The sequence below is a fragment of the Taudactylus pleione genome, unplaced genomic scaffold (assembly GCF_031769625.1).
Source record: "Taudactylus pleione unplaced genomic scaffold, aTauple2 ptg000740l, whole genome shotgun sequence".
In the NCBI taxonomy this organism is placed as follows: domain Eukaryota; kingdom Metazoa; phylum Chordata; class Amphibia; order Anura; family Myobatrachidae; genus Taudactylus; species Taudactylus pleione.
In genome coordinates this window covers 197,356-212,180 of record NW_028285142.1, presented here as the reverse complement: position 1 = coordinate 212,180, position 14,825 = coordinate 197,356, and the positions used below count along the sequence as shown (strand labels likewise).

General features: G+C 52.0%; 1 protein-coding gene across 1 annotated transcript in view; it reads right to left on the bottom strand.

Annotated features, from left to right (window-relative positions):
- Positions 1-14,825, bottom strand: part of CLSTN1 (calsyntenin 1) — a 168,032-nt gene that overhangs the window by 41,351 nt on the left and 111,856 nt on the right. The window contains exon 15 of the mRNA XM_088457161.1: positions 8,375-8,545. Within this exon, the coding sequence (XP_088313287.1) occupies positions 8,375-8,545 (171 nt within the window). The remainder of the gene's footprint in view (positions 1-8,374; positions 8,546-14,825) is intronic.

Sequence of the window (14,825 nt, the reverse complement as noted above, 5' to 3'; positions counted from 1 at the left end):
CTTCATCCATACACCCCATACCCCTACCACTTACTCACATAGCACACAGAGGAATGACCTACGGGGGACTACGGGATAATTACTTGCTCAGTTACTCTTCATTCATACACCCGATACCCCTACCACTTACTCACATAGCGCACAGAGGAATGACCTACGGGGGACTATGGGATAATTACTTGCTCAGTTACTCTTCATCCATACACCAGATACCCCTACCACTTACTCACATAGCGCACAGAGGAATGACCTACGGGGGACTACGGGATAATTACTTGCTCAGTTACTCCTCATCCATACACCAGATACCCCTACCACTTACTCACATAGCGCACAGAGGAATGACCTACGGGGGACTACGGGATAATTACTTGCTCAGTTACTCTTCATCCATACACCCCATACCCCTACCACTTACTCACATAGCACACAGAGGAATGACCTACGGGGGACTACGGGATAATTACTTGCTCAGTTACTCTTCATTCATACACCCGATACCCCTACCACTTACTCACATAGCGCACAGAGGAATGACCTACGGGGGACTACGGGATAATTACTTGCTCAGTTACTCTTCATCCATACACCGGATACCCCTACCACTTACTCACATAGCGCACAGAGGAATGACCTACGGGGGACTACGGGATAATTACTCGCTCAATTACTCTTCATCCATACACCAGATACCCCTACCACTTACTCACATAGCGCACAGAGGAATGACCTACGGGGGACTATGGGATAATTACTCGCTCAATTACTCTTCATCCATAACTCAATACCCCTACCACTTACTCACATAGCGTACAGAGGAATGACCTACGGGGGACTACGGGATAATTACTTGCTCAGTTACTCTTCACCCATACACCAGATACACATACCACTTACTCACATAGCACACAGAGGAATGACCTACGGGGGACTACGGGACAATAGTTGCTCAGTTACTCTTCGCTTGAACAACACCCACAGTAGCATTACCGTATATGCTGGAGTATAAGCAGAGTTTTTCAGCACATTTTTTGTGCTGAAAAAGCATCCCCTCGGCTTATACTCGAGTGATGCCGGTTCTCCCGCATGGTACGCAGCTGAGTAGCGTACCATGCGGGCCGCGGTGTAGACTGTGTCTCTGTGACACAGCTGCACCGCGTGTGTAGCGCTGACCGGACTACCCCTGGTACTACCAGGGGGGGTACTGGCACTACCAGGGGGGGGATTACTTCTGGGGGCACTACCAGGGGGGGGATTACTTCTGGGGGCACTACCAGGGGGGAGTTACTACCAGTATTTTTTGGTAAAATTAGGTACCTCAGGTTATATTCGGGTCGACTTATACTCAAGTATATACGGTAGATCTAAATAACAAGAGATATGGTAAGAACTTACCTTTGTTATCTCTGTTTCTACGAAGTCCATAGGGTCCACAGGGTGACCTTGGGGTATAGCTGGATCCTGGATCCTGGGGCACCACGGAGTTAAAGCTTTTAGCTGCCCCCAGGATGCACTTGGGTCCAACCTCCCCTATACCCCGCCCCCGAGCCACAGGCACCTCAGTTGGTAAGCAGCCCAGGCCGGAGGAGGAGACGAAACAGAGAGAAGGAAGACTGGAACACACAAGAACCATACTCACAGAAATGGGAGACGGAAAACCGGTGACCAGTCACAGAGCCCATATGAAGCCAGGTGCGTCAGGGCGGGTGCCCTGTGGACCCTATGGACTTCGTAGAAACAGAGATAACAAAGGTAAGTTCTCACCATATCTCTTGTTTTCTACTTCAGGGTCCATATGGGGTCCACAGGGTGACCTTGGGGATGTCCCAAAGCAGTCCAACTAAGGGCGGGGACGCTCCTGTGCTGATAGGAGAACCCGGCGCCCAAAGGATGCATCCTGAGAGGCAAAGGTGTCAAACGCATAGAACCTCAAAAAGGTCTGAATGGAAGACCAGGTGGCCGCCTTACAGAGCTGAACAGCAGAGGCGCCACGGCTAGCAGCCCAAGAAGGGCCCACGGACCGAGTGGAACGAGCCTTAACCGAGGCTGGAACACGTAAACCCTCCTGCATATAAGCCTCAATAATAACAGAACGAAGCCAACGGGCTAGAGTCTGTTTGTTGGCAGGCCAACCCCTCTTGTGAAAACCAAAGAGGATAAACAAAGAATCCGACTTCCTCACAGAACTAGTCCGGTCCACATAAACCTGGAGTGCCCTTACAACGTCTAAGGAAGTCTCCCCAGCCGAAAGATCAGGTGACTGAAAGGCTGGTACAACAATTTCCTGATTAATGTGGAACCTGGAAACCACCTTAGGCAGGAAATCAGGACGAGTGCGAAGCACCGCTCTGTCCTGATGCAAAATCAGAAAAGGGGGACGACAAGAAAGCGCCCCCAAATCTGAAACCCTCCTGGCAGAAGCAATTGCCAAGAGGAAAACAGTTTTAAAAGTTAGCCACTTGAGCTCCACTGACTCCAAGGGCTCAAAAGGAGGACCCTGTAAGGCCCTAAGAACCACCGCCAAATCCCACGGGGCCACAGGTGGCACAAAGGGAGGCTGGATTCTCAAAACACCCTGGAAAAAGGTGTGTACGTCCGGCATAGCAGCGATCCTGCGCTGGAACCACACCGACAGACCAGACACGTGTACCTTCAGTGAAGAAAGACGTAATCCTAAGTCCAAACCGGACTGAAGGAAAGCCAGAATACGCGAAACTCGGAACACCTGGGGATCATAGTTTCTGGCCTCGCACCACTGAAAGTAAGTGTGCCACACTCTGTGATAGATCCTCGCGGAAGCAGGCTTGCGCGCCCTCAGCATGGTGGTAATAACGGAGCTAGAAAAGCCCCGAGACCTCAGGACGGCTGTCTCAAGAGCCACGCCGTCAAAGATAGTCGACCCAGATCCGAGTGAAGACAGGGCCCCTGAGACAACAGGTCCCGCCGTTGAGGTAGGAGGTACGGAGCGTCGATGGACAGGCTCCGCAGATCGGAGTACCACGGCCTTCTGGGCCACGCTGGGGCCACCAGGATCAGTGTGCCTCCGTCCTGTTTGAACTTGCGCAGGACCCGAGGCAGCAGAGATATCGGAGGGAACAAGTAAGCCAGTTGAAACAGCCATTTCACCGACAGCGCGTCTATCAGACTTGCGCCTGCGTCCCTTGACCTTGACCCGTACACAGGCAGCTTGTGATTGTAACGGGACGCCATCAGGTCCAGTTCTGGCAGCCCCCACTTGTCCACGAGTAGTTGGAATACCTCTGGATGAAGCGACCATTCCCCGGGATGCACATCGTAACGGCTGAGGAAGTCTGCCTCCCAATTGAGGACTCCTGGGATGAAAACTGCCGAGAGAGCTGGAAGATAGCGCTCCGCCCAAGCCAGGACGCGGGACACCTCCGACATCGCAGCTCGACTGCGAGTCCCTCCCTGGTGATTGATGTACGCCACCGTGGTGGCGTTGTCTGACTGCACCTGAACGGCCCTTCCGTGAAGAGCGGTGCCGGACGACTGCAGGGCTCTGTATACTGCCCGCAGTTCCAGGATGTTGATGGGAAGAATCGCTTCCTCCGCCGACCAACGACCCTGAAGTGACAAGGAGCCTGTCACCGCCCCCCAACCCCGGAGACTGGCATCTGTCGTGAGCAGAACCCATTCCGGGATCCAAAAGGGGCGCCCCTCCAGGAGATGCGCTGTCTGCAGCCACCAGGCTAGGGACAGACGCACCTCCGAGGACAACACCAGCATCTGAGAGCGGATCCTGTGTGGCAATCCGTTCCATTCTGATAGAATCAGCCCCTGCAGGGGCCTGGAATGGAACTGGGCAAACTCCACCATGTCGAATGCCGACACCATGGACCCCAAAACTCTCATCGCTGAGTGCACCGACACTCTGCCACTGCTCAGACAACTGTGAATCCGCAGCTGTAAGGAGGAGACCTTCTCTGGAGTCAGAAAAATCCGTTGCTGACGAGAGTCCAGCAGGGCCCCCAAATGAACCATCCATTGTGATGGGATGGGATGAGGGAGGATTTCTTCCAGTTGATCAACCAGCCGTGCGCCTGTAGACAAGCGACCGTCAGGTGGAGATGCTGGATCAGTACCTCCGGGGAGCTTGCCAGCAAGAGGAGGTCGTCTAGATACGGTAGCAACCGTATCCCCTGGCTCCGAAGGTGAGCCGCCATGACCGCCATCACCTTGGTAAATACCCTTGGTGCCGTGGAGAGACCAAAGGGTAGAGCCCTGATTGGTAGTGGTTGTGGAGAATAGCAAACCGCAGAAACCGTTGGTGCGATGTTGCTATAGGCACATGGAGGTAGGCGTCCTGGATATCCAGGGAGACCATATAATCCCCCGGTTCCATCGCCAGTATGATGGAACGCAAAGTTTCCATCCTGAATTTGGGAACCCTGAGAAACCTGTTCAGGGACTTCAAATTGAGGATGGGGCGATGAGAGCCATTGGGTTTCTGCACCAGAAACAGCGTAGAGTAATACCCCATCCCACGTTGAGACTGTGGTACGGGTATAATGACCCCCGCCGTCAGCAAGGCCTCTATGGCTTCCTGAACCTGCAAGGCCTTGGTTTTGTCCTGAGAAGGACTTGTGCAAAAAAACTGGCAAGGCGGCCTGTGCCGAAAAGACAGGGCGTACCCCTGGGAGACCACTTCTCGCACCCAGGCATCCGTGGTGGTATTGTGCCAGCACTGGGCGAATTGAAGAAGTCGGCCTCCCACTCTGGGGTCCCCCAGAGGGAGGCCCGTCCCATCACGCAGAAGGCTTATCTTCTGGCTTGGAAGAAGGGCGCCTAGCACTCCAGGCTTGCTTCTTTGGCTTTGAGGCGGTCTTGGGTGCGGACTGCCTCGGGAAGGACTGACCCTTTGCCTTGCCCTGAACCCGAAAGGAACGAAACGCCGAGCTCCGGACCTTAGCAGGTGTAGTAGCTGAAGGGAGGAAGGCTGACCTGGATTTTGCCAGGGTATCTACTATTTTGTCCAGGTCCGGACCAAATAGTAATTCCCCATTAAAAGGTAAGGCCTCCAAGCCTTTCTTTGAATCCGCGTCTGCTCTCCAAGACCGCAACCACAAGGATCTACGAGCAGACACTGCTGCCGCCGAAACCCTAGAGGTCAACAGGCTAGCATCCAAAGATGCTTCTCCAATGTAGGAGGCGGCATCTCTCATCTGTCCTAACAACGCCCTCTGGACGTCCGGAGATTCATCCGTAAACGTGTCCTCCAAGGCGTTGGCCCACCCCTCAATGGCCTTGGCCACCCAGGAGATGGCCATGGACGGCCGGGCTACAGCCCCTGAGAGAGAATAAATAGACTTTAGACAAGTCTCCACCTTCCTGTCCGTAGGATCCTTCAGCGAGGATATAGACGGCAATGGCAAAGTAGCACTCCTGATGAGGCGTGTTACATGGGAATCGACTGCAGGCGGAGTTTCCCATTTCTTACAATGCGCTTGGCAGGAAACGCTTACTGGGCGTCTGCCAGGCCACCGCCATGTGATCAGTCAACTGATCAGACAAGGGGAACGCTGTAGAAGTAACCTTAGCCTTTTTAAAACTAGGATACCTTGACTTGGGAGCGGGTGCCTCATCCTCAATCAGAAGAATAGCCCGCACCGCCTTAACCAGAGCCCGCACATTGATGGAAGACTTAGTGTCTACCTCCTGGACTGAGGCATCTGAGGCTGAGTCATCCTGTACCTCACCATCATCCGAGAACCCCTCAGAATCCGAAAGATGCGCAGCCTGTGCCATTACTGAGCGTTTAGACGCCCTGGAGGGCAGGTCACTGTGCAACATCGACTGAAAAGCCGAAGATGCTGCCGCCAAATCTTGGACAGTGTGGGAAAGCGCATCCACCCAGGGTGGAGGAGCTGTCACAGGAGCCTGAAACGGCACCACAGCCGGCTGTGCCACAGGGGTGGACTGAATATACATTGGCAACCCCGCATAGGGACCAACAGGCTGAGACCCCGGGGGAGTCTGCAATAATTGTGGGACACCCGGGGAATGGGGGATGGCAGGCTGGGGCAACGCCCTAGTAGGGGCGGCAGTCGGGACCGACAGACGGTCCGCGATGGACACCAGCACCTGGGAAAACATCGCCCATGGTGGCTCCTGCGAAATGGGAGGTTTAGACGTACCAGGGACCGCCTGGCACCGTCCGCACAGGCCGTCCTGTGACAAATCCTCCCTATCCACTCCTGCAGAACAGCGCCTGCAGGAGAACAATACCGGAGCCCCGGAGTGCTCAATCTCCTCCTCAGACATGACTTAGGAAGAAAACGTGCGCACTCACCAGTGTGCTGAACAACAGCCCACAATATGGCACCGTGTAGCACACAACTGTATGTGACGGACCTCACAAATACGTGATCTATATAGGTGAGGTCAGTAGAAACACCCTTCCCCCGCACACCTGTAGGGCTTGTAGGAGAAGGAAAGGGATAGGTACAGGCTGACAGTAAGTAGAAAAAAGACACAGACAGGCAGCACTAGCAAAAGTCACATACCATGCAGGAAGATATACTCACTGCACCTTTCCACTACAATCAACCTCCCAGATTCAGTGTCTGGGAGGGCTATAGTGCTGTGTACACTGTCCTTGTCGGGGGAGAGGTACACAGGGGGACCGGTCCGCGTGCTCCCTGAGAGTATCCACGCTGCCACAGAGAAAATGGCCGCTGGAGACCTCAGAGGAGGAGTGGCCGAGTATCTGCAGCTCAGCGACGCCAGACTCCGAGCTGAAAGGCGCGCTGAGCTGAGGGGAGGAGCCGCTGACAGGGAAGGCTTCCTCCCCTGGCTAGCATATTAACCCCCGGGTTTCCGGCATCCCGCTTGCCGCGATATTAACCCTGGTGGTCTAGTGGTCTGGCGGGGTATGCCTCCGCTGGAGGGGGGGCCCGCCGCCACCGCTAGCGCCCCCGGTCTGTCCCCTAGACCGGGGGCATGGGACTGCATTTAAAAGGAACCCGCGCACCGCCGCTAATCAGCGGTGCGCGGCTTACCTGATCTCCCCGGCGTCTTCCGGCAGCAGTCCCGGGGGAAGCCAGAGTCCGGCTAGTACAGACTCTGGCTTCCCCCGCCGCGATCCCCAGTTCAGTGCTGGCGTCGCGGCGCCAGCAGGGAGAAGGAGCGGCAGCGTGGGCGTCTGTACAGACAGCCCAGCGCTGCTGCTCTAGAGAAAAAACTAATAGTAAAAAATAAATAAATTTAACTAAGTTAAATAAAAAATTAAAAGCTTTAGGGGGCTGCTCCTGCAGCCCACCCCGCAGGGTGACCCGACTCCGGCCGGGCACCATCTAAAACTGAGGTGCCTGTGGCTCGGGGGCGGGGTATAGGGGAGGTTGGACCCAAGTGCATCCTGGGAGCAGCTAAAAGCTTTAACTCCGTGGTGCCCGAGGATCCAGGATCCAGCTATACCCCAAGGTCACCCTGTGGACCCCTATGGACCCTGAAGTAGAAAATTACTTATTACCAGTGCCCAGATAAGGTTCTGTAGCTATTTCCAGGCTGTCTGATAATGAGTCTCTCCCCTCACCTCCATATTAGAAGACGAGGGTAGCTGTACAGCAGCCGCTTACTTACCTGTGATTACAATGCCCTGATTGGAGCTTACCTGTGATTACAATGCCCTGATTGGAGCTTACCTGTGATTACAATGCCCTGATTGGAGCTTACCTGTGATTACAATGCCCTGATTGGAGCTTACCTGTGATTACAATGCCCTGATTGGAGCTTACCTGTGATTACAATGCCCTGATTGGAGCTTACCTGTGATTACAATGCCCTGATTGGAGCTTACCTGTGATTACAATGCCCTGATTGGAGCTTACCTGTGATTACAAAGCCCTGATTGGAGCTTACCTGTGATTACAATGCCCTGATTGGAGCTTACCTGTGATTACAATGCCCTGATTGGAGCTTACCTGTGATTACAATGCCCTGATTGGAGCTTACCTGTGATTACAATGCCCTGATTGGAGCTTACCTGTGATTACAATGCCCTGATTGGAGCTTACCTGTGATTACAATACCCTGATTGGAGCTTACCTGTGATTACAATGCCCTGATTGGAGCTTACCTGTGATTACAATGCCCTGATTGGAGCTTACCTGTGATTACAATGCCATGATTGGAGCTTACCTGTGATTACAATGCCCTGATTGGAGCTTACCTGTGATTACAATGCCATGATTGGAGCTTACCTGTGATTACAATGCCCTGATTGGAGCTTACCTGTGATTACAATGCCCTGATTGGAGCTTACCTGTGATTACAATGCCATGATTGGAGCTTACCTGTGATTACAAAGCCCTGATTGGAGCTTACCTGTGATTACAAAGCCCTGATTGGAGCTTACCTGTGATTACAATGCCCTGATTGGAGCTGCTCATCTCCATCCCTTTCTGCTGCAGGTGAGTTAGGTCTAGCTGCAGGCTCTCCCGATTGGGGTCCAGGTCCTCCCCCACCACACTGATGTCACACGTGTCCAGGTTATGCATGATCTCCTCTGACACCAGGGACTCTTGTACTGATGGAAAGAGAGGACAATGGCGCACAGGTCAGGCCTAGCTAGAAACCGATACAGCTTCTATATAATCACAGATCTAATCAATACTAAGGATTAATGTGTCACATACATGAAGTCCAGTATAATGGAAGAAACAAACATTTCCCTGCCCGAATTCACTGAAACGCGATGGACGCTGTGTGCCGCTCCACAGCGCAAGTTTTGTCTTGCACCCCAGAAAGGCGTAAAGGAAAACGTGCGATATTGTCGGTACCATAACTGTCTGAGATGTGCGCAGCAGAGCATTGCGGCTGTATGTACGTCAGTGATTGCTTTCTCCCCCCAGAGAGTCCAAATTGGTTTCAACACATAATTTTATCATCAGGTCTGTAGATTCTTAATGAAGATACACTGAGAGGGGAGGGTTATAGGATACACTGAGAGGGGAGGGTTATAGGATACACAGAGGGGAGGGTTATAGGATACACAGAGGGGAGGGTTATAGGATACACAGAGGGGAGGGTTATAGGATACACAGAGGGGAGGGTTATAGGATACACTGAGAGGGGAGGATTATAGGATACACAGAGGGGTGGGGTAATAGGATACGCTGGGAGGGGAGGGTTATAGGATACACAGAGGGGAGGGTTATAGAATACACAGAGGGGAGGGTTATAGGATACACTGAGAGGGGAGGGTTATAGGATACACTGAGAGGCTAGGGTTAAAGGATACACTGAGAGGCTAGGGTTAAAGGATACACTGAGGGGGGAGGGTAATAGGATACACTGAGAGGGGAGGGTTATAGGATACACTGAGAGGGGAGGGTTATAGGATACACTGAGAGGGGAGGGTTATAGGATACACTGAGAGGGGAGGGTTATAGGATACACTGAGAGGGGAGGGTTATAGGATACACTGAGAGGGGAGGGTTATAGGATACACTGAGAGGGGAGGGTTATAGGATACACTGAGAGGGGAGGGGAGGGTTATAGGATACACTGAGGGGGGAGGGTTATAGGATACACTGAGAGGGGAGGGTTATAGGATACACTGAGAGGGGAGGGTTATAGAATACACAGAGGGGAGGGTTATAGGATACACTGAGAGGGGAGGGTTATAGGATACACTGAGAGGGGAGGGTTATAGGATACACTGAGAGGGGAGGGTTATAGGATACACAGAGAGGGGAGGGTTATAGGATACACTGAGAGGGGAGGGTTATAGGATACACTGAGGGGGGAGGGTTATAGGATACACTGAGAGGGGAGGGTTATAGGATACACTGAGAGGGGAGGGTTATAGGATACACTGAGAGGGGAGGGTAATAGGATACACTGAGAGGGGAGGGTTATAGGATACACTGAGAGGGGAGGGTTATAGGATACACTGAGAGGGGAGGGTTATAGGATACACTGAGAGGGGAGGGTTATAGGATACACTGAGAGGGGAGGGTTATAGGATACACTGAGAGGGGAGGGTAATAGGAAACACAGAGGGGAGGGTTATAGGATACACTGAGAGGGGAGGGTTATAGGATACACTGAGAGGGGAGGGTTATAGGATACACTGAGAGGGGAGGGTTATAGGATACACAGAGGGGAGGGTTATAGGATACACAGAGGGGAGGGTTATAGGATACACTGAGAGGAGGGTTATAGAATACACTGAGAGGGGAGGGTTATAGGATACACTGAGGGGGGAGGGTTATAGAATACACAGAGGGGAGGGTTATAGGATACACTGAGAGGGGAGGGTTATAGAATACACTGAGAGGGGAGGGTTATAGGATACACTGAGGGGGGAGGGTTATAGAATACACAGAGGGGAGGGTTATAGGATACACTGAGAGGGGAGGGTAATAGGATACACTGAGAGGGGAGGGGAGGGTTATAGAATACACAGAGAGGAGGGTTATAGGATACACTGAGAGGGGAGGGTTATAGGATACACTGAGAGGCTAGGGTTAAAGGATACACTGAGGGGGGAGGGTAATAGGATACACTGAGAGGGGAGGGTTATAGGATACACTGAGAGGGGAGGGTTATAGGATACACTGAGAGGGGAGGGTTATAGGATACACTGAGAGGGGAGGGTTATAGGATACACTGAGAGGGGAGGGTTATAGGATACACTGAGAGGGGAGGGTTATAGGATACACTGAGAGGGGAGGGTTATAGGATACACAGAGGGGAGGGTTATAGGATACACTGAGAGGGGAGGGTTATAGGATACACTGAGGGGGGAGGGTAATAGGATACACTGAGGGGAGGGTTATAGGACACACTGAGAGGGGAGGGTTATAGGACACACTGAGAGGGGAGGGTTATAGGATACACTGAGAGGGGAGGGTTATAGGATACACTGAGAGGGGAGGGTTATAGGATACACAGAGGGGAGGGTTATAGGATACACTGAGAGGGGAGGGTTATAGGATACACAGAGGGAAGGGTTATAGGATACACTGAGAGGGGAGGGTTATAGGATACACAGAGAGGGGAGGTATATAGGATACACTGAGAGGGGAGGGTTATAGGATACACTGAGAGGGGAGGGTAATAGGATACACAGAGGGGAGGGTTATAGGATACACTGAGAGGGGAGGGTTATAGGATACACTGAGAGGTGAGGGTTATAGGATACACTGAGAGGGGAGGGTTATAGGATACACTGAGAGGGGAGGGTAATAGGAAACACAGAGGGGAGGGTTATAGGATACACTGAGAGGGGAGGGTAATAGGATACACTGAGAGGGGAGGGGAGGGTTATAGAATACACAGAGGGGAGGGTTATAGGATACACTGAGAGGGGAGGGTTATAGGATACACAGAGAGGGGAGGGTTATAGGATACACTGAGAGGGGAGGGGAGGGTTATAGAATACACAGAGGGGAGGGTTATAGGATACACTGAGAGGGGAGGGTTATAGGATACACTGAGAGGGGAGGGTTATAGGATACACTGAGAGGGGAGGGTTATAGGATACACTGAGAGGGGAGGGTTATAGGATACACTGAGAGGGGAGGGTTATAGAATACACAGAGGGGAGGGTTATAGGATACACTGAGAGGGGAGGGTTATAGGATACACAGAGGGGTGGGGTAATAGGATACGCTGGGAGGGGAGGGTTATAGGATACACTGAGAGGGGAGGGTTATAGGATACACTGAGAGGGGAGGGTTATAGGATACACTGAGAGGGGAGGGTTATAGGATACACTGAGAGGGGAGGGTAATAGGATACACTGAGAGGGGAAGGTATCGGGATATACTGAGGGGGGAGGGTTATAGGATACACTGAGAGGGGAGGGTTATAGGATACACTGAGAGGGGAGGGTTATAGGATACACTGAGAGGGGAGGGTTATAGGATACACTGAGAGGGGAGGGTTATAGGATACACTGAGAGGGGAGGGTTATAGAATACACTGAGAGGGGAGGGTTATAGAATACACAGAGGGGAGGGTTATAGAATACACAGAGGGGAGGGTTATAGGATACACTGAGAGGGGAGGGTTATAGGATACACAGAGGGGAGGGTTATAGGATACACTGAGAGGGGAGGGTTATAGAATACACTGAGAGGGGAGGGTAATAGGATACACAGAGGGGAGGGTTATAGGATACACTGAGAGGGGAGGGTTATAGAATACACAGAGGGGAGGGTTATAGGATACACTGAGAGGGGAGGGTTATAGGATACACTGAGGGGGGAGGGTAATAGGATACACAGAGAGGGGAGGGTTATAGGATACACTGAGAGGGGAGGGTAATAGGATACACTGAGAGGGGAGGGGAGGGTTATAGAATACACAGAGGGGAGGGTTATAGGATACACTGAGAGGGGAGGGTTATAGGATACACTGAGGGGGGAGGATAATAGGATACACTGAGGGGAGGGTTATAGGACACACTGAGAGGGGAGGGTTATAGGATACACTGAGAGGGGAGGGTTATAGGATACACAGAGGGGAGGGTTATAGGATACACTGAGAGGGGAGGGTTATAGGATACACTGAGAGGTGAGGGTTATAGGATACACTGAGAGGGGAGGGTTATAGGATACACTGAGAGGGGAGGGTTATAGGATACACTGAGAGGGGAGGGTAATAGGAAACACAGAGGGGAGGGTTATAGGATACACTGAGAGGGGAGGGTAATAGGATACACTGAGAGGGGAGGGGAGGGTTATAGAATACACAGAGGGGAGGGTTATAGGATACACTGAGAGGGGAGGGTTATAGGATACACAGAGAGGGGAGGGTTATAGGATACACTGAGAGGGGAGGGTTATAGGATACACTGAGAGGGGAGGGTTATAGAATACACAGAGGGGAGGGTTATAGGATACACTGAGAGGGGAGGGTTATAGGATACACAGAGAGGGGAGGGTTATAGGATACACTGAGAGGGGAGGGTTATAGGATACACTGAGAGGGGAGGGTAATAGGAAACACAGAGGGGAGGGTTATAGGATACACTGAGAGGGGAGGGTTATAGGATACACTGAGAGGGGAGGGTTATAGGATACACTGAGAGGGGAGGGTTATAGGATACACAGAGGGGAGGGTTATAGGATACACAGAGGGGAGGGTTATAGGATACACTGAGAGGAGGGTTATAGAATACACTGAGAGGGGAGGGTTATAGGATACACTGAGGGGGGAGGGTTATAGAATACACAGAGGGGAGGGTTATAGGATACACTGAGAGGGGAGGGTTATAGAATACACTGAGAGGGGAGGGTTATAGGATACACTGAGGGGGGAGGGTTATAGAATACACAGAGGGGAGGGTTATAGGATACACTGAGAGGGGAGGGTAATAGGATACACTGAGAGGGGAGGGGAGGGTTATAGAATACACAGAGAGGAGGGTTATAGGATACACTGAGAGGGGAGGGTTATAGGATACACTGAGAGGCTAGGGTTAAAGGATACACTGAGGGGGGAGGGTAATAGGATACACTGAGAGGGGAGGGTTATAGGATACACTGAGAGGGGAGGGTTATAGGATACACTGAGAGGGGAGGGTTATAGGATACACTGAGAGGGGAGGGTTATAGGATACACTGAGAGGGGAGGGTTATAGGATACACTGAGAGGGGAGGGTTATAGGATACACAGAGGGGAGGGTTATAGGATACACTGAGAGGGGAGGGTTATAGGATACACTGAGGGGGGAGGGTAATAGGATACACTGAGGGGAGGGTTATAGGACACACTGAGAGGGGAGGGTTATAGGACACACTGACAGGGGAGGGTTATAGGATACACTGAGAGGGGAGGGTTATAGGATACACTGAGAGGGGAGGGTTATAGGATACACAGAGGGAAGGGTTATAGGATACACTGAGAGGGGAGGGTTATAGGATACACAGAGAGGGGAGGGTTATAGGATACACTGAGAGGGGAGGGTTATAGGATACACTGAGAGGGGAGGGTAATAGGATACACAGAGGGGAGGGTTATAGGATACACTGAGAGGGGAGGGTTATAGGATACACTGAGAGGTGAGGGTTATAGGATACACTGAGAGGGGAGGGTTATAGGATACACTGAGAGGGGAGGGTTATAGGATACACTGAGAGGGGAGGGTAATAGGAAACACAGAGGGGAGGGTTATAGGATACACTGAGAGGGGAGGGTAATAGGATACACTGAGAGGGGAGGGGAGGGTTATAGAATACACAGAGGGGAGGGTTATAGGATACACTGAGAGGGGAGGGTTATAGGATACACAGAGAGGGGAGGGTTATAGGATACACTGAGAGGGGAGGGGAGGGTTATAGAATACACAGAGGGGAGGGTTATAGGATACACTGAGAGGGGAGGGTTATAGGATACACTGAGAGGGGAGGGTTATAGGATACACTGAGAGGGGAGGGTTATAGGATACACTGAGAGGGGAGGGTTATAGGATACACTGAGAGGGGAGGGTTATAGAATACACAGAGGGGAGGGTTATAGGATACACTGAGAGGGGAGGGTTATAGGATACACAGAGGGGTGGGGTAATAGGATACGCTGGGAGGGGAGGGTTATAGGATACACTGAGAGGGGAGGGTTATAGGATACACTGAGAGGGGAGGGTTATAGGATACACTGAGAGGGGAGGGTAATAGGATACACTGAGAGGGGAAGGTATCGGGATATACTGAGGGGGGAGGGTTATAGGATACACTGAGAGGGGAGGGTTATAGGATACACTGAGAGGGGAGGGTTATAGGATACACTGAGAGGGGAGGGTTATAGGATACACTGAGAGGGGAGGGTTATAGGATACACTGAGAGGGGAGGGTTAT